Source organism: Anolis sagrei, chromosome 2 (assembly GCF_037176765.1).
Source record: "Anolis sagrei isolate rAnoSag1 chromosome 2, rAnoSag1.mat, whole genome shotgun sequence".
Classification (NCBI taxonomy): domain Eukaryota; kingdom Metazoa; phylum Chordata; class Lepidosauria; order Squamata; family Dactyloidae; genus Anolis; species Anolis sagrei.
In genome coordinates, this window is record NC_090022.1 from 1,305,470 (window position 1) to 1,325,688 (window position 20,219).

The 20,219-nt window shown below is 46.4% G+C and overlaps 2 protein-coding genes across 2 annotated transcripts in view; one reads left to right on the top strand and one right to left on the bottom strand.

Annotated features, from left to right (window-relative positions):
* LOC132774361 (zinc finger protein 721-like) overlaps positions 1-17,445 on the top strand; it is a 38,672-nt gene extending 21,227 nt beyond the window's left edge. The window contains exons 3-4 of the mRNA XM_067464993.1: positions 4,468-6,063; positions 15,908-17,445. Coding sequence (XP_067321094.1) covers positions 4,468-6,063; positions 15,908-17,182 — 2,871 coding nt within the window. The 3' untranslated portion in view covers positions 17,183-17,445. The remainder of the gene's footprint in view (positions 1-4,467; positions 6,064-15,907) is intronic.
* The window catches only part of LOC132765349 (bromodomain-containing protein 2), a 463,888-nt gene that overhangs the window by 231,004 nt on the left and 212,665 nt on the right, over positions 1-20,219 (bottom strand). The window lies entirely within an intron of this gene.

Genomic DNA, 20,219 nt, shown 5'->3' on the forward strand with positions numbered 1-20,219 from the left:
GGCTTTTAAGGTTGATAATAATAATAATAATAATATAATAAACTTTATTTGTATCCCGTTACCATCTCCCCAAGGGACTCGGTGCGGCTTACATGAGGCCAAGCTCGAAGTACGTCAAACAATAACACATTAATAAACAATCAATAAAATACAAATCATATAAACCACATAACAAAAACAACCATCAATAATGACATATTAAAAATGGCCAGGCCAAATGTAATAGATTAAAATTGAAAATATGCTGATGTGAACAGGTAAAATGTAACTGGGATAGGATTTTTCAGAGAGAAACGAGGGAACGTAACACCTTATACTTTGCCTGGAAACTAATTGGCAGCCTGCCATTCAAAGTGAGCTGAACCCCTTCAAGCCAGGGCAGGCAGGCGATCCCTCTTCCTTTCCACAGACACATATATTTAGGGTGGCATGAGGAAGAGGGGCTTTGCCTTCAGGCTTTGGGAGACTCCTTCTCTGGGACTCCCAACTCCCAGCATCCCCAACCCTGGTGCCAGGCCTTTCTGCAGGGACGGTGGGAGTTGTAGTCCAAGGGGGACATTACCTCCACTCTCTGCAGCGGGGATTCCCAGGCCTCCCCCTTGCTCACCTCAACTCCCAGAAGCCTCAGCTCCCTTGAGCCAAGGATGGGGATTCTGGGTGATGGAGTCCCAGGAGGGGGAAGGAGAGGGGGAGGGAGGAGTGCTCTGAGGAGGAAGGAAGGAAAAAAGGAAAGAGGGAAGAAAGGAAAGCAAGGGAAGGAAGAAAGGAAGAAAAAAAGGAAAGAGGGAGGGAAGGAAGGAAAGGGGGAAGAAGAAAAGGAAAGAGCGAGGGAAGGAAAGAAGGAAGGAAAGAATGAGGGAAGGAAAGAAGGGTAGAGAAAGAAGGAGGGAAGGAAATAAAGAAGGAAAGAAAAAAGGGTAGAGAAAGAAGGAGGGAAGGAGATAAAGAAGGAAAGAAAGAAGGGTAGAGAAAGAAGGAGGGAAGGAAAGAAAGAAGGAAAGAAAGAAGGGTAGAGAAAGAAGGAAGGAGGGAAAGAAGGAGGGAAGGAGATAAAGAAGGAAAGAAAGAAGGGTAGAGAAAGAAGGAAGGAGGGAAGGAGATAAAGAAGGAAAGGAAGGGGGGCTCTGAGTAGAGATGAGGAAGGAGGAGAGGGAGGGAGGTAAAAAGGAAAGAGAGGGAGGAAGGAAATCCAGTTCATTCAGCCTCTTTGCTGGCTGGCTGCCTCTCCCTTTGCAGCCACAGTCCTCCTGTTTTGACGCTCAGCCCTGCCTTCCTTGGGGCGCCTGCCCTGCGGCCGCCATCTTTAACCCACTTTGAAGCCAGAAGTAGAGCGAGAGGGAGACCTCTTCTTTTCAGAGAGGCAGGAGAAAGTCCTCAGGAGGGGAGGAGACAGTGACGCACTTCTCTCTGAGCTCATCAACCACTCAATGCCGCGGCCTAGCTTTGACCTTCTCTTTCTCTGGTGGGTCCCGCGAGGAGGCTTCTTCTTCTTCCCCGGTGAGGCCTCCCTCCACTCTCGAGGAAGAGCCTTCTTTGTTCCCCAGCCAGGGCATGGAGTCCCCTCCTGGTTCCCTTCCTTCTCTCAGGAGGGATCCCTGGGCCCGGTTCCCAGGCCAGCCTCGCCCCTGAGTTTGGAACTCACCCCTGGTGTTTGGCCTTTGCTTTTGTGTGTTTTAATACGCATTTTGTAGAAATATGTTTTAAGAGGTGTGTTTTCCAGAATGTTTTTGGGTTAGTTATTTATTTATCATGTCAGGGGTGAACCAAAACAGTTGTATTGCATTAAAAAACAAACAAACAAACAGACAAAACATAAACTTTGCAGGGTTGGTATTCTGGTAAATGTCCTTTGAGCAGTATCTGGCCCCTTGGAGTGCCTCAGGTGTGGCCGCAAGAAGGTCCTCCATTGTGCATGTGGGAGGGCTCAGGTTGCACTACATAATGCGGCATGTCTCATTAAGAGCCACATCCACTGTTTTAGCGTGGTGAGATGTGGTTTGCTCATAGAATCATAGATTTGGAAGAGACCTCATGGGCCATCCAGTCCAACCCCCTGACAAGAAGCAGGAATATTGCATTCAAAGCACCCCTTCTTCACACTTGCATGTTGTGGACTCCACTTTGTGGCCCCATTTCTTAAGATTGGCTCTGCATCTTGTGGTGCCACAGCGCAGTCTGTTCAGCGCCTTCCAAGTCACCTAGTTTTTCTCTGCCCGGGAGGGAGTCTCTCATTTGGTATCAGCCATGGATTGAGGCTCTGGGTTTGAGTCTGCCACTTTTGGACTCTCGCTTGCTGAGGTATTCCAGCGAGTGTCTTTGTAGATCTTAGGAAACTATTTCATAGAATCATAGAATCAAAGAGTTGGAAGAGACCTCCTGGGCCATCCAGTCCAACCCCATTCTGCCAAGAAGCAGGAATATTGCATTCAAACCACCCCTGACAAATGGCCATCCAGCCTCTGCTTAAAAGCTTCCAAAGAAGGAGCCTCCACCACACTCCGGGGCAGAGAGTTCCACTGCTGAACGGCTCTCACAGTCAGGAAGTTCTTCCTCATGTTCAGATGGAATCTCCTCTCTTAAATTTCTTGATTTAAGTCTTTGACGTGCTGGCTGATATCTGAAAAGAGGGTGGCTTGGTCCTTTCACTATTTTTTGCTACTTCCCGGCAGATGTCAGGTGGTGCAATACCAGCTAAACAGTGTAATTTCTCCAGTGGTGTAGGACGCAAACATCCCGTGATAATCCAGCATGTCTCATTAAGAGCCACATCCACTGTTTTAGCGTGGTGAGATGTGTTCCACACTGGGCATGCATACTCAGCTGCAGAGTAGCAAGGGCAGATGTCTTAACTGTATTTGGTTGTGATTCCCAGGTTGTGCCAGTCAGCTTTTGTATGTTTCGATATTGTTTCTAGCACCCACTTTTTGCTTGATATTCAGGCAGTGCTTTTTTTTTTTTTTTTTTGGTCATGTCAGGAGCAACTGCTCCTGTTGTGAGAGAATTGGCCATCTGCAAGGACGTTGCCCAGGGGACGCCCGGATGATTTCTGATGTGTAGGTAAGAGCACGGTCCAGAGTGACTCCCAGGTATTTGGGAGCGCTCAAGGGCGCGGTTTTTGTCTTCATGGCCCACTGGTGGTCTGCAGCCCGCAGGTTAAGAACCACTGCATCTCCCCATGATGTGCCTCCCTCCTCTTCAAAGCCCACCTGGTGCAGAGGTTGATGTAATTCCAGTCTCCAGCTCTGCATTCTCATGCCTTTCCTTGCAAATAAATTACAATTAATGGATCATTAATAAGAAAAGCTTAAAATAGTAAAACGTAAACAATTGTGTTTCGGGAACAAAAGCTAATTCTTTAACACATTTTTCAAAACAGACACACCACACTGCGGAGCTGGAGGAAATATGTGAAGCTTGGGGTGGCTGCAACACATCCACTGCTCCCCATTCATGAGCAAAGGAAGGGCGGGGAGGATGTCAATGCCTTCGGGAGGCAGGAAGAGGAGGGTGGAGGGACCTGCAAAGAAAGGAGGGGAGGGTGGACTCAAAAGGAGAAGGCCCAAAAAACCAGGCGGAGGAAGAATCCCTGCAGCCTCAGAAAAGTTATGAGTCTGGCCTTCCAAGGAGGAGAAGAGCCTGCTTCCCCTTTGAAGTCCTGTGTCTCTTTCCTGCAGGACTCTATAGAGTTTGTAGTTGAGAGAGGCCCAGGACCCCCCTGGCTGAGGATTAGAAAGGCCCCTCCCTGAACACCTGGCAGTGTAAGAAATCGCACACAGAGAATCCTTAGGCCCCGTCCCCTTTGTACCTGAGGAAGGATTGTTCGTAGTTGGGCAAGTGTCAAAGTATTTGTCACCTGGCAATGGGCAGCTTCCCTCTTCCCTGGGTTTACTACAGCACTAGACTTCCTCTTCATGTTCCATGAGATCTTTCTCTGTTCAACTCCTGAAGAGATTTTCCTCTCATTTGTCTGGCAGGTAACTTCTGAACAAGTTCTGTGAAGAACACTGTGAGAGCTTTGCCCGAGGAGTGCTAAAGTATAAAGGGGGGATAGGATTGTGCTGAGAGGCTTGGGAAAACAAGCAGAAGACTGCAGCAATACAAAATCTGTGCTGTTCACGAGGTTATATCAGTGAACCGCTGGCATAATACTTGAATTCTGAATGTAAAAGAATGGCAAGCCCTCTACCTCCTTATCCTAGATCAGACACAAGGGAGAAGTTATATCAGTGTATGGAATGCGGTAAACAATTTAATAGGGGAAGTTCTCTTATTGTGCATGAACGGACCCACACAGGGGAGAAGCCATATCAATGCATGGAATGTGGAGAAAGCTTCAGTCAGAGTGGCACTCTACATACCCATCTAAGGACCCACACAGGGGAGAAGCCATATCAATGTAGGGAATGTGGAAAGAGCTTCAGTCGTAGTAGCAGGCTGTATTCCCATGTAAGGGCCCACACGGGGGAGAAGCCATATACATGCATGGAATGTGGAAAGAGCTTCAGTCGCAGTGACAAACTACATTCCCATCAAAGGACCCACACAGGGGAGAAACCATATCAATGCATGCAATGTGGAGGATGCTTCAGTCAGAGTGGCACTCTATGTTCCCATCAAAGGATCCACACAGGGGAAAAGCCACATAACTGCATGGAATGTGGAAAGAGCTTCAGTCGGAGTGGCAGTCTACGTACCCATCAAAGGAAGCACACAGGGGAGAAGCCATATAAATGCATGGACTGTGGAGAAAGCTTCAGTTGGAGTGGCAGTCTACGTAACCATCAAAGGAAGCACACAGGGGAGAAGCCATATAAATGCAAGGAGTGTGGAAAGAGCTTCATTCACAGTGACAATCTACATTCCCATCAAAGGATCCACACAGGGGAGAAGCCACATAACTGCATAGAATGTGGAAAGAGCTTCAGTTACAGTTCAGGTCTGCGTTCCCATCAAATGACCCACACAGGGGAGAAGCCATATACATGCATGGAATGTGGAGAAAGCTTCAGTCGGAGTGGCAGTTTACGTTGCCATGTAAGGACCCACACAGGGGAGAAGCCTTATAAATGCATGGAGTGTGGAAAGAGTTTCAGTAGAAATAGCAGTTTACATTCCCATGTAAGGACCCACACAGGTGTGAAGCCATATAAATGCATGAAATGTGGAGAAAGCTTTAGTCGCAGTGGGACTCTTCATACCCATCAAAGGACCCACACAGGGGAGAAGCCACATAAATGCATGGAATGTGGAAAGAGTTTCAGTCACAGTGGGAGTCTTCATGCCCATCAAAGGGCCCACACAGGGGAGAAGCCATATAAATGCATGGAATGTGGAGAAAGCTTCGGTCAGAGTTCGACTCTTCGTGCCCATCAAAGTACCCACACAGGGGAGAAGCCATATAAATGCATGGAATGTGGAGAAAGCTTTAGTTGCGGTAACATTCTACGTTCCCATCAAAGGACCCACACAGGAGAGAAGCCATATAAATGCATGTACTGTGGTAGGAGCTTCAGGCACCGTGGGACTCTTCATACCCATCAAAGGACCCACACAGGGGAGAAGCCATATAAATGCATGGAATGTGGTAAGAGCTTCCGTGAGAATGGAGCGTTGCGTCAGCATCAAAGGAACCACACAGGAGAGAAGCCATATAAGTGCATGGAATGTGGAAAAAGCTTCAGTCGGAGTGGAGATCTGCGCATTCATCAAAGGATCCACACAGGGGAGAAGCCATATAAATGCAAGGAATGTGGAGAAAGCTTCACTCATAGTCGCAATCTACATTCCCATCAAAGCACCCACACAGGGGAAAAACCATATAAATGCATAGAATGTGGAAAAAGCTTCAGTCGCAGTGACTCTCTGCATACCCATCAAAGGACCCACACAGGGGAGAAACCACATAAATGCACGAAATGTGGAAAAAGCTTCAGTCGCAGTGAACATCTACGTTCCCATCAAAGGACCCACACAGGAGAGAAGCCATATAAATGCATGGAATGTGGAAAAAGCTTCTGTCAGAGTGGCAGTCTACATTCCCATCAAAGGACCCACACAGGAAAAGTCATAGAAATAAAGAGCTTCAGTTTGTGAGGTCTTTGTTAACGTCTACTGGGAGCAGGAATCACTCAGAGGGGCACTCTTTTCAGTATTGCAGCAAGCTCCGAAGGGGTTCACCTAACCTCCTCCACAAGGAAACCCATCACAGGCTTCTAGGATGACCTGTGAAGGTTTGCTGAAATGAGCAGCAGCTGAGATCTCTGGATAAAAGGGTTCTGAAAAAGAATAGCCCTTTGGTTGCCGATAATGTCATATCTTCATACTTTTGGCTCTTCTGACCCTCAGTTAGAATTTTGGGCTCCAGCCATGTACCTGGAACCCTTTTCTGGATTTTGTTGCATTCTGAACACTTGACTGTAAATTTTGGACTGACTGCCTAGTTTCATTTATGAACCAGGACTTCGTTTGTATCCCTGACTTTCTGGCTTGACTTTGGGACTCTGAATTCAGTTTGTACTCTTGATTTCCTGCTTGTTACTTTATCAACTCTGTTAAATGAACTCCTGGAATGTGACTACTGGGCTGTAACCTTGGCTTTTGTTTCTTCCTCCTCCTGATTTGGATCTGCAGTACTCGCATTGTCTGCATTAATTGGACTCTTGATCTTCACTTGTGTTCATTGTTACTCCAACTATGTTGATGCAATTGCATTATTTTAGCCTGACTGGCACAATGGGTTAAACACTTGTGCTTGGCTGAACTGCAGATCTGAAGGTTGGAAAGAGGAGTGAGCTCCTGTCTGTCAGCCATAGCTTCCCATTCGGAGACATGAGAGAAGCCTCCCAGCAGGATGGTAACACATCCAGACGTTCCCTGGGCAACGTCTTTGTAGACGTCTGCTTCTCTCACACCAGAAGTGACTTACAGTATGTTTTCTATTCACTCCTGACACTGTAAACAAGCCAGACTCAAGACTTTAGCTTTCTTAAAGGCAAATATTGTTTGGCTTATCTTTGTGTTTGTTTAATAAACCTGAGGCTGTATATCAGGAGAGCATTTGAACCCGAGATCATCAGCCTTGCTTTGTGTATACTTACCCCTGCTTAGAGAGAACTCCTTTCCGTATTTGAGACTGTTTAATCTCCACTGTTGGCAAAGGGTCCATTCGGATACACAGCACATCTCCCTAACTGCAGAGAATGGAAGACAAAGAATGGTGAAGATTCACGTCCGTCAGTTGAGATGGACAGATTGACTAAATGATGAAGTATAGAACAGCATTTAAAGGAAACAGAGATAATAATAATAATTTTTTTAAAAAAAAATAAATACCAAAATTGTCATTTGTATAAATATGCTTTCTTTAGTTTTTGGTCTTTGAATAAAAATTGTTTTTTTTTTTTACAAAGTGTGATACATCAGCTTAAAAAAGCCAGTGTGTTTCTAGGCTGTCCCAATGGGAGGGTGAGGTCTAGATCCGGGCAAGTTTGAGCCCACTCTCTTCTAGACTTGGATCAGACCTGCCCTGGAATGACCCTGCGTCCAGTTCCGGGCTGCACAATTCAAGCAAGATTTTGAGATGCTGGAATGTCTCCAGAGAAGGGCTGTAGAGAATGGCTGAGGGAGCCGGGTATGTTTAGTTTGGAGGAAAGGAAGGCTGAGCGGACAGGAGAGCCAGTATTCGGAAGGATGTCCCATTGAGGAGAAAAGGGCCAGTTTTTCCTGCTGCTCTGGAGCCAAATATATATAGCAGTGGATTCAAATTGCAGGAAAGAAGCTTCCACCTAAACATGAGGAAGCATTTCCTGATGTGAGAGCTGTTCAGCCATGGAAGCATTATCCCGTCTCAGGATCTATATTTGCCATATAGATTAGATAGTACATGCCCCAGAGTTTATAGAGAGTGCTTACCTCATAGAAAATATAGTTGTTGTTACCTCAAAGCACATACCACCATTATACCTCCTAGCCTCCTGTTATGTATATTTACCTCAGTTATACCTGATACCTGTTCCTTACTATTCTAATTCTATACCATCAAAATTCAAACTGCACCTTTGTATACCTTGTTTTGATTCACCTTGATTGTTCAGTAAACTTCATTGGTTAATTTTAGTCTCGTCTCTAGAGTTTTATTTTGGAGGTATTAAAGTATATTTAGGGCATATCCATGGTCACTGGGAAAATAGCCTGATGCATATAGTTTTCTCTTCATCTTCCCAGTGTGCCATCACCTGGCCTTCACCTGGGGTCTCCTATGTCCCAGAATCCCTGATCTTGGGCCAAGATAGTTGAGGCTTCTGGGTGTTGAAGTCCAAGAAATCCTGAAGGAATATAGTTTGGGAATCCCTGCTCCAGAGAGTGGAGGGAATGTGTCTTTTGGACTACAACTCCCATCATCCCAGCAGAAAGGCCTGCCAGAAGGGTTGGAGGACCCTGGGAGTTGTAGTCCGAAACGAATAGGTCTCCTAAGATCATTATATATATATATATATATAATCTTTATTATGCAGATTTTCTATAATTATGACATACAATACAAAGGGGAGGGATAAAGGGAAGTACAAGGGAAGGGAAGTTTTAAGCAGAGGCTGGATGGCCATCTGTCAGGGGTGATTTGAATGCAATAGTCCTGCTTCTTGGCAGAATGGGGTTGGACTGGATGGCCTATGAGGTCTCTTCCAACTCTTTGATTCTATGATTCTATGAAGTAAAATTGGGAGAATAGGGGGTGGGGCGATGGAAGGTAAGGGAGGAGAGTGAGGTGGGATGACATGTTAAACATATGGTTGACTTCCAGTAGAGTCCACAGGGTTAAACAAAATAATACTTGCTTTCTAGTTTCTTCGTAACAAATTTTTTTATAACACCTTCACTGTTATTGTATCTGGATGTTTTTCCTTTCCTCTAAATATTTCTTCAGTGGTTGCCAGTCGATCCTCCTCTTATTACTTTTTTCATAAACCATATTCGCCAAGTCGTCCATATCCATATATTCCCTAATTTTGAGAATCCAAGATTCGAGTGCAGGGAGTTCTTTAGATTTCCATTTTCTAGCTAGAACATTTCTTGCCGCGGCTGACAAGTAATACAGTAACTTATCATTATTTAGCCCTGGATCAAAATCTAATAGATGTAGAAAGTAATACTCTGGTTTCAACTCGAATTTAGTCTGCAGAATTCTTTGTGTATGTGAATGTATCTCTTTCCAAAAGCTTTTTACTTTTTTGCATTGCCACCATACGTGGTAATAGGTGCCTAATTGGTCTCCGCATTTCCAGCAGCCTTTATAAAATTTGGCCAATATTTGGGGGGTAAGATACCAACAATAGAACATTTTTTGGTCTCCTAAGATCTTGAAAGTAAAAGCTTTTTTCCTCACTTGTGTTTGTGTTCGTCCATGTAGATATGGATTGAGAAAGAAACAAGGGAAACGTGCCTGGATTATCTGCCACCACTTTAATGTTTACTTGCAATTTCTGATGGCAGCGCTGAATCTTGTATATATTACTTACTTACTTACTTACTTAGGCAATCTCTCTTATCCCAAGGATGATGTTCCTCCAAGTCTGGTGTCTTACATGTTCCATGTTGTCATTTCTAATGTCAGCGCTTAATCTCTGAACGCAACAGACCCCAAAATATAATTCAATACATTTATGAAAGGTTTGAGGTTCCCTTGCCAGGTCCTCCTGAGGCTTTCAGGGGCTTCCAAATGGTGGAACTTTGGGCCCTGTGTCTCTCCCCGCATCCCCTTCCTCGCCTCCTGAGCACTCAGAGCCTGGCCAGGCCACGAGAGAAGGTCTCCTGGAAAGGGAGAGGCCTCTTCTCATCCAGAGGAAATCCCAGTCCTGGCCACGGAGTCTCTGGGTTTTGCATTCACCGAGTTCTCAGACTAACAGCCATTCATATTCTGCATTTTGTTGTCGAAGGCTTTCATGGCCAGAATCACTGGGTCGCTGTGAGTCTTCCGGGCTGCGTGACCGTGTTCCAGAAGCATTCCCGCCCACACCTGTCTATGGCAGGCATCCTCAGAGGGGTGAGGCCTGTGGGAAAGCAGGCAAGTGAGGTTGATATATCTGTGGGAAGCCAGGCAGGAAGCAGCCAGGCTTTGGACCTGCAAGGCCATTCAATGCGAATGAAGGTGATCAATGGAAACATCCAGGCTTGTCTCCAACAGAGAAGAGTTTTTTCTCTCTCCCACCCTGGGCATCCCTCCACAGGGATGTATGTCAGCCCCACTCGCCCAGTTTGCAACAGGCCTCCCTCCCAACCTCTGAGGATGCCTTTAGCCAGAGAGAGATGCAGGGAAAAGGTCAGAGGAGAATGCTTTTGGGACCTGACAAGCTGGAATGTGTCCAGAGGAGGGCGACTCAAATGATCAAGGGTCTGGAGAACAAGCTCTACGAGGAGCGGCTTAGGGAACTGGGCATGTTTAGCCTGAAGAAGAGAAGGCTGAGAGGACATATGATAGCCATGCATAAATATGTGAGAGGAAGCCACAGGGAGGAGGAGGGAGCAAGCTTGTTTTCTGCTTCCCTGGAGACTAGGACGCAAGGGAACAATGGCTTCAAACTACAAGAGAGGAGATTCCATCTGAACATGAGGAAGAATTTCCTGACTGAGAGCCGTTCAGCAGTGGAACTCTGCCCCGGAGTGTGGTGGAGGCTCCTTCTTTGGAAGCTTTTAAGCAGAGGCTGGATGGCCATCTGTCAGGGGTGATTTGAATGCAATATTCCTGCTTCTTGGCAGAATGGGGTTGGACTGGAGGATGGCCCAGGAGGTCTCGTCCAACTCTTGGATTCTAGGATTTTATGAGGAAGAACTTCCTGACTGTGAGAGCTGTTCAGCAGTGGAACTCTCTGCCCCAGAGGGAGTGTGGTGGAGGCTCCTTCTTTGGAAGCTTTGAAACAGGCTGGCTGGCCATCTGTCAGGGGTGATTTGAATGCAATATTCCTGCTTCTTGGCAGAATGCGGTTGGGCTGGGTGGCTCAGGAGGTCTCTTCCAACTCTTGGATTCTATGATTCTATGACACCCCCCCCCCCCCACAGATGGAGAGAGGAGCCTCCCTCCCGGAAGTCCCACCACAGCCAGGCCGGGCCCTGTCCCTCCCCTTGGAAGGAGAGGCCAGGCTTCATTAGGAAGAACTTCCTGACTGTGAGAGCCGTTCATCAGTGGAACTCTCTGCTCCGGAGGGAGTGTGGTGGAGGCTCCTTTTTCGGAAGCTTTTAAACAGAGGCTGGATGGCCATCTGTCAGGGGTGCTTTGAATGCAATATTCCTGCTTCTTGGCAGAATGGGGTTGGACTGGATGATGGCCCAGGAGGTCTCTTCCAATTCTATGATTCTATGATTCTATGGGAGGAACAGCCTTCTGTGTGTGTCTCTCTCCCAGCCTCCTTCCTGCAGCCCGGCTCCTTTAAGGCGAAGCCCCGCCCCTCTTTGGGCGCACGCCTCCTCCCGCCATGACAGCGCCGGGCGGAAGTAGGCCTCCGGGGTGACGTCACGGCCAGGCAGTTGGAGACAGGGGGAAGGAGGGCGGAAGTGAGAGCGGCGCTGCTTCCGGTTGGGCCTAGCCGAGGGAGAGGCAGCCAGGCTTCCCAGGTGGAGTGGAATCCTCCCGTGTGGGAGTGGAAGGGGAGGGGAGGAAGGCCTACTCGGGAGTGTGAGAGGGAGGGATGGGATGGGCAGGAGACTCCTCGTGGACGGGCCTCCTCCTCCTGGGATTCCACACACTGTTTTGAAAGGGCTTCTTTCCTTCCAGAGTGGGCTTTAGGGAAGCCAGGGGCCCTGCGAGGGAGGGAGGCTGGCGCTGCTTGTCTCCCTCCCTCTCTTCCTTCTCTCACTCCTTCCTTACTTCATTCCTCTCTTCCTTCATTGCTCCCTTCCCTCCTCCCTCTCTTCCTTCTCTCCCTCCTTCCTTACTTCCGTGCTCCCTTCATCCCTTTCTTCCCTTCTGTCCCTCCCTCCCTTTCTTCCTTCTCTCCCCCTTCCTTCCTCTCTTCCTTCCGCTCTTCCTTCCTTGCTGCCTTCCTTCATCCCTTTCTTTCTTCTCTTCCTCCTTCCTTACTGCATTCCTCTCTTCATCCCTTCCTTCCCTGCTGTTCCTTCATCCCTTTCTCTTCCTCCCTCCCTTTCTTCCTTCTCTCCCTCCTTCTTTACTTCATTCTCCCCTTCATTCCTCTCTTCCTTTTCCTCTCTTCTTTCCTCCCTTCTTTTCCCCCTTTCTTACTTCTCTCCCTCCTTACTTCATTCCTCCCTTCATGTCTTCCTTCCTCTCTTCCTTCTGCTCTTCCTTCCTCCCTCCCTCTCCTTCTTCCTTCTCTCCTTACTTCATTCCACCTTTCATCCCTTCCTTCCTTCCGCTCTTCCTTCTTTCCTCCCTTCTTTCATCCCTTTCATCCCTTCTTTCCCTCCCTTTCTTCCTTCTTCATCCCTTCCTTACTTCATTCCTCCCTTCATGTCTTCCTTCCTCTCTTCCTTCTGCTCTTCCTCCCTCCCCTTCTTCCTCCTCTCCCTCCTTCCTTACTTCATTCCACCTTTCACCCCTTCCTTTCTTCCTTCCGCTCTTCCTTCTTTGCTCCCTTCTTTCATCTCTTTCTTCCCTTCTTTCCCCCCTTTCTTACTTCTCTCCCTCCTTACTTCATTCCTCCCTTCATGTCTTCCTTCCTCTCTTCCTTCTGCTCTTCCTCCCTCCCTTTCTTCCTTCTCTCCCTCCTTCCTTACTTCATTCCACCTTTCACCCCTTCCTTTCTTCCTTCTTTGCTCCCTTCTTTCATCCCTTTCTTCCCTTGTTTCATCCCTTCTTCCCCCCTTCTTACTTCTCTCCCTCCTTACTTCATTCCTCCTTTCATGTCTTCCTTCCTCTCTTCCTTCTGCTCTTCCTCCCTCCCTCCCCACTTCATTCCTCTCTTCCCTCCTCCCTCTCTTCCTCCTTCCTTACTGCATTCCTCTCTTCATCCCTTCCTTCCCTGCTGTTCCTTCATCCCTTTCTCTTCCTCCCTCCCTTTCTTCTTTCCCTCCTTCTTTACTTCATTCTCCCCTTCATTCTTCCTTTTCCTCCCTTCTTTCCTCCCTTCTTTTCCCCCCTTTCTTACTTCTCTCCCTCCTTACTTCATTCCTCCCTTCATGTCTTCCTTCCTCTCTTCCTTCTGCTCTTCCTCCCTCCCTCCCCTTCTTCCTTCTCTCCCTCCTTCCTTACTTCATTCCACCTTTCATCCCTTCCTTCCGCTCTTCCTTCTTTCATCCCTTTCATCCCTTCTTTCCCTCCCTTTCTTCCTTCTTCATCCCTTCCTTACTTCATTCCTCCCTTCATGTCTTCCTTCCTCTCTTCCTTCTGCTCTTCCTCCCTCCCTCCCCTTCTTCCTTCTCTCCCTCCTTCCTTACTTCATTCCACCTTTCACCCCTTCCTTTCTTCCTTCCACTCTTCCTTCTTTGCTCCCTTCTTTCATCCCTTTCTTCCCTTGTTTCATCCCTTCTTCTCCCCCTTCTTACTTCTCTCCCTCCTTACTTCATTCCTCCCTTCATGTCTTCCTTCCTCTCCTCCCCCCTCCCTCCCTCCCTCCCCTTCTTCCTTCTCTCCTTACTTCATTCCACCTTTCACCCCTTCTTCTCTTCCTTCCACTCTTCCTTCTTTGCTCCCTTCTTTCATCCCTTTCTTCTCTTCTTTCCCTCCCTCCCTTTCTTACTTACCTCCCTCCTTACTTCATTCCTCTCTTCCTCTCTTCCTTCCGCCCTTCCTTCCTTGCTCCCTTCCTTGCTCCCTTTCTTCCCTTCTCTCCCTCCCTCCCTTCATACAATCATATATTTGTCCCCCATTTTGAGCCCCTTGAAGAGGGAAGAGAAGAGAGATCCAGGTTCAACTGATTCGTTTTTCAGAATTCTGTATTTGATTCAGTTTAGTATTTATATCTTGTGGATTTGACTCGCTAGGCTCTGAATACCACACGCACTCGAATCTCTTCATTCGCTTCATCGCTGCCAGATCCTCGTTGAACCAAGGAGCAGGTTTAGCTCAGCTTCTTGAGAGGAGACGTTCCAGAGCCATCGTGCCTATTGCCCTAGGTAGTTAATGATTTAGTCATTGTGGGCCTTAATCTTTTTGAATGGTGTCTTCAAAGTTATTAACTCACTCATTCATTCTTTCATTCAATTCCATTCAAACAATATATCATATCAAATCTACATATTATAATTCTTGTGACTAGCAGATGGCGAATACTGGATGGCATATGTTCTGTATCAGAAAGTAGAGCTGATGTGTTCTCTCCAGTGTAATTTTCTGAATCAGAAACCCAAATAACCAAACTGAATGTAATATTGATCAAAAACCTATCTCTTCCCCCCCCCCCATTTTTCTTTTCCCCTCCCACTTTTAAGTAAGAATGTATAAAAAATGAGGGTGCAGATAAAAGCAATGTTCTGTCTTGTTCATTCATTCAGTCGTCTCCGACTCTTCATGACCTCATGGACCAGCCCACGCCAGAACTCCCTGTCGGCCGTCACCACCCCCAGCTCCTTCAAGGTCAGACCAGTCAGCAATGTTACATAAATATATATGTAACATTATATATAAAAATAAATATAATCACCAATGGAAACCAGGAGGGCCTTCTCTTCTGCGGTCTCCCCATGATGGGATGCCCTCCTCTCCAAAGCCCACCTGGTGCAGAGGCTGATTCAATTCCAGTCTCCAGGTCTACATTCTCATCCCTTTCCTTTAAAATGAATTACAACTCATACACCATTAATAAGAAATGTTTAAAATAGTGAAACCTAAACAGTTGTGTTTTGGGAACACAAGCTCATGTTTTTAAGAAACACATTTTTCAAAACAGACACACCACACTGCGGAGCTGAAGGTAATCAGTGAAGCCTGCAACCCATCCACCGCTCCCCATTCATGAGCAAAGGAAGGGCGGGAAGGATGTCAATGCCTTCAGGAGGCAGGAAGAGGAGGGCGGAGGGGCCTGCAAAGAAAGGAGGGGAGGGTGGACTCAAAAGGAGAAGGCCCAAAAAGAATCCCTGCAGCCTCCGAAAAGTTAGCATCTGGCCTTCCAAGTAGGAGAAGAGTGTTTCCCCTTTGAAATCCTGTGTCTGTTCCCTGCAGGATTCTAGAGTTTGTAGTTGAGAGAGGCCCAGGACTCCTCTGGCTGAGAATTAGAAAGGCACCTAATTAGAACACCTTGTAGTGTAAGAAACCACACACAGAGAACATTAGGGCCCCGTCCCCTTTGTACCTCAGAAGGGATTGTTCGTTGCTGGGCAAGTTTCAAAGTATTTGTTACCTGGCAATGGGCACCTCCCCTCTTCCCCTGGGTTTGCTAAAGCACTAGACTTCCTCTTCATGTTCCATGAGATCTTTCCCTGTTCAACTCCTGAAGAGATTTTCCTCTCATTTGTCTGGCAGGTAATTACTGAACAAGTTCTGCGAAGAACACCTTGTGAGAGCTTTGCCCATGGAGTGCTGCAAATCTAAAGTGACTTCAAGATACACAGCAAAGACAACAAGAAAAAACAAGGAGTAAAAAAATATATTTCAAGCTACACACCTGTGCTATTAAGGGTGGTGGTAATATTGTTCTGAAAAAAGAGAGGCTTGGGAAAGCCAGAAGAAGGCTACAGCAATACAGAAACAGTGCAGTGCAGGAGTTATATATGTGAACATCTGGCATAATATTTGAAATATAAAAGAATGGCAAGCTCTCTACCTCCCTATCCTAGATCAGACACAGGGGAGAAGTTGCATCAGTGTATGGAATGTGAAAAACAATTTGATAGGAAAACATCTCTTACTGTACATGAACGGACCCACACAGGGGAGAAGCCATATCAATGCATGGAATGTAGAAAATGCTTCAGTCGGAGTGACCATCTACGGTCCCATCAATGGAAGCACACAGGGGAGAAGCCACATAAATGCATGGAATGTGGAAAGAGCTTCAGTGAGAGTAGCAGTCTGCGTGTCCATCAAAGGAAGCACACAGGGGAGAAGCCACATAATTGCATGGAATGTGGAAAGAGCTTCAGTCGCAGTTCAGGTCTGCGTATCCATCAAAGGACCCACACAGGGGAGAAGCCATATAAATGCAAGGAATGTGGAGAGAGCTTCATTCGCAGTGACAGTCTGCGTGTCCATCAAAGGAAGCACACAGGGGAGAAGCCACATAATTGCATGGAATGTGGAAAGAACTTCAGTCACAGTTCAAGTCTGCGTATCCATCAAAGGACCCACACAGGGGAAAAGCCACATAACTGCATGGAATGTGGAGAAAGCTTCAGTCGCAGTGGATATTTACATTCCCATCAAAGGATCCACACAGGGGAGAAGCCACATAATTGCATGGAATGTGGAAAGAGCTTCAGTCGCAGTTCAAGTCTGCGTATCCATCAAAGGACCCACACAGGGGAAAAGCCACATAACTGCATGGAATGTGGAAAGAGCTTCAGTCGCAGTTCAAGTCTGCGTATCCATCAAAGGACCCACACGGGGGAGAAGCCATATAAATGCATGGAATGTGGAAAAAGCTTCTGTCAGAGTGGCAGCCTACATTCCCATCAAAGGACCCACACATGGGAGAAGCCACATAACTGCATGGAATGTGGAGAAAGCTTCTGTCAGAGTGGATATCTGTGTTACCTTCAAAGCATCCACACAGGGAAGAAGCCACATAACTGCATAGAATGTGGAAAGAGCTTCAGTCACAATTCAAGTCTGCGTATCCATCAAAGGACCCACACGGGGGAGAAGCCATATAAATGCAAGGAATGTGGAGAGAGCTTCATTCGCAGTGACAGTCTACGTTCCCATCAAAGAATCCACACAGGAGAGAAGCGACATAACTGCATGGAATGTGGAAAGAGCTTCACTCGCAGTTCAAGTCTGCGAATCCATCAAAGGACCCACACAGGGGAGAAGCCATATAAATGCATGAAATGCGGAGAAAGTTTCAGTCACAGTGGATATCTGCGTTCCCATCAAATGACCCACACAGGGGAGAAGCCATATCAATGCAAGGAATGTGGAAAGAGCTTTAATCGCAGTGAAAATCTACGTTCCCATCATAGGACCCACACAGGGGAAAAGCCATATAAATGCATGGAATGTGGAAAAAGCTTCTCTCAGAGTGGCAGTCTGCATTCCCATGAAAGGACCCACACAGAGGAAAAGTCATGGAAATAAAGAGCTTCAGTTTGTGAGGTCTTTGTCAACGGCTACTGGGAGCAGGATTCACTCAGAGGGGCACTCTTCTCAGTATTGCAGCAAGCTCCGAGGGGGTTCACCTAACCTCCTCCACAAGAAAAAAACATCACAGGCTTCTAGGATGATCTGTGAAGGTTTGCTGAAAGGAGCAGCAGCTGAGATCTCTGGATAAAAGGGTTCTGAAAAAGAATAGCCCTTTGGTTGCAGATAATATATCTTCATACTTTTGACTCACGCCTTGGCTCTTCCGACCCTCAGTTAGAAATTTGGGCTCCAGCCATGTACCTGTAACCCTTTTCTGGACTTTGTTCTACCCTGAAGAGTTGACCGTAAATTCTGGACTGACTTCTGGTTTCATTTATGAACCAGGACTTTGTTTGTATCCCTGACTTTCTGGCTTGACTTTGGGACTCTGAATTCAGTTTGTACTCTTGATTTCCTGCTTGTTACTTTATCAACTCTGTTAAATGAACTCCTGGAATGTGACTATTGGACTGTAACCTTGGCTTTTGTTTCTTCTTCCTCCTGACCTGGATCTGCAGTACTCGCGTTGTCTGCATTAATTGGACTTTTGACCTTGACTTGTGTTCATTGTTACTCCAACTGTGTTGATGCAATTGTATTATTTTAGCCTGACTGGCGCAATTGGTTAAACCCTTGTGCTTGGCTGAACTGCAGATCTGAAGGTTGGCCATTCGAATCCACTAGAAGGAGTGAGCTCCTGTCTGTCAGCCGTAGCTTCCCATTCGGAGACATGAGAGAAGCCTCCCAGGAGGATGGTAACACATCCAGACATTCCCTGGGCAACGTCTTTGTAGGCGTCTGCTTCTCTCACACCAGAAGTGACTTGCAGTATGTTTTCTATTCACTCCTGACACTATAAACAAGCCAGACTCAAGACTTTAATAATTTGAGTAAAAAAATAAATACCAAAATTGTCATTTGTATAAATATGCTTTCTTTAGTTTTTGGTCTTTGAATAAAAATTGTTTTTTTACAAAGTGTGCTACATCAGCTTTAAAAAAAGCCAGTGTGTTTCTAGGCTGTCCCAATGGGAGGGTGAGGTCTAGATCCGGGCAAGTTTGAGCCCACTCTCTTCTAGACTTGGTTCAGACCTCCCCTGGAATGACCCTGCGTCCAGTTCCGGACAGCACAACTCAAGCAAGATGTTGAGATGCTGGAATGTCTCCTGGGAAGGGCTGTAGAGAATGGCTGAGGGAGCCAGGTATGTTTAGTTTGGTCTTGATAGACTTAAGTATTTTCTGGTGGTCATGGGAGTTCTGTGTGGGAAGTTTGCCCCAATTCTGTCATTTGTGGTGTTCAGAATGCTCTCTGAGTGTAGGTGAACTATAAATCCCAGCAACTACAACTCTCAGATGTCAAGCTCTATTTTCCCCAAAGTCCATTGTGTTCACATTTGGGCATATTGAGTATTCGTGCCAAGTTTGATCCAGAGCCATCATTGTTTGAGTCCATAGTGCTCTCTGGGTGTAGATGAACTACACCTCCCAAACTCAAGGTCAATGTCCACCAAACCCTTCTAGTGTTTTTTGTTGGTATTGGGAGTCCTGTCTGCCACGTTTGGTTTGATTCCATCATTGGTGGAGTTCAGAATGTTTTTTGATTGTAGGTGAACTATAAATCCCAGGAACTATAACTCCCAAGTGACAAAATCAATTTTTTTTTAGTGATGGTCACTCCTTGGGTTAGTAGGTGTCTTGTGGCCAAATTTGGCGGCAATTCGTCCAGTGGTTTTTGACTTACGTTAATCCCACAAACGAACATTACATTTTTATTTATATAGACTCGCCATCCCCTGCCACGCGTTGCTGTGGCCCACATGAGGGTTCTTTGTGGGAAGTTTGGCCCAAATCTATTGTTTGTGGGGTTTAGAATGCTCTGATTGCAGGTGAACTATAAATCTCAGCAACTACAACTCCCAAATGTAAAGATTCTATTTTCCCCAAACTCCACCAGTGTTCACATTTGGGCATATTGAGTATTCATGCAGAGTTTGGTCCAGATCCATTATTGTTTGAGTCCACAATGATCTCTGGATGTAGGTGAACTACAACTCCAAAACCAAAGAATACTGCCCACCAAACCCTTCCAGCATTTCCTGTTGGTTATGGGAGTTCTGTGTGCCAAGTTTGGTTCAATTCCATTTTTGGTGGGGTTCAGAATGCTCTTTGATTGTAGGTGAAATATAAATCCCAGCAACTACAACTCCCAAATGACAAAATCATTATTTTTGAGTGAAGGATATGCATTGGGTTGTTAGGTGTCTTGTGTCCAAATTTGGTGTCAATTCGTCCAGCGGTTTTTGAGTTCTGTTAATCCCACTAACGAACATTACATTTTTATTTATATACATATATATTAAGCCACTGTCCACAGTGTAATAAAGTTTCCTGTGTTACTACATTATTGGTCCAAAGTTACTTCTTTGGACTCCAGCTTCCATAATTCTTCCCCTAATGAGTTTTGGAGGGAGGTCAGATAAAGAGACCCTGGTTGTTTATACATTTGGAGAATTTGGGTGGTTTGGGGTCTCCTGAGGAGGGAGGGAGGGAGGGCTGCAGGACCTTCTCAGCTATTCGGACCTCCCACGCCTCCCTCCTGATGGGTTATGATATGAGACAGCTAGGATCTGCGCCATGATTGGCGGGGGTTCCATTGGTGTCACAGTGGGAAGGAGTGGTTCCCCATGGCAGGAAGAACTGCCTATTTTGGGAGGGTTTAAAGGTCCATTCAGTTGCGAGGACAGCCTATGGAGGGCGCAAAACTGAGGAGGGTGATGGTGTGGGTATGCAGATGATCCCTTGATTGACTTAATGTCCAATTCTGAAGAAGACGACAGTGCCAGGCACGGAAGACAAAAGGCAATCCAGAGGGTCGGGAACCCATTTGAAAGGCTAATTTATTCATCTTATTTATTTCCTGGTATTGTTATGTTTTTTTTTTTTTGTATTATAATGTGTGTACTGTTCTGATGAGCGTGGCCTCATCTAAGCTG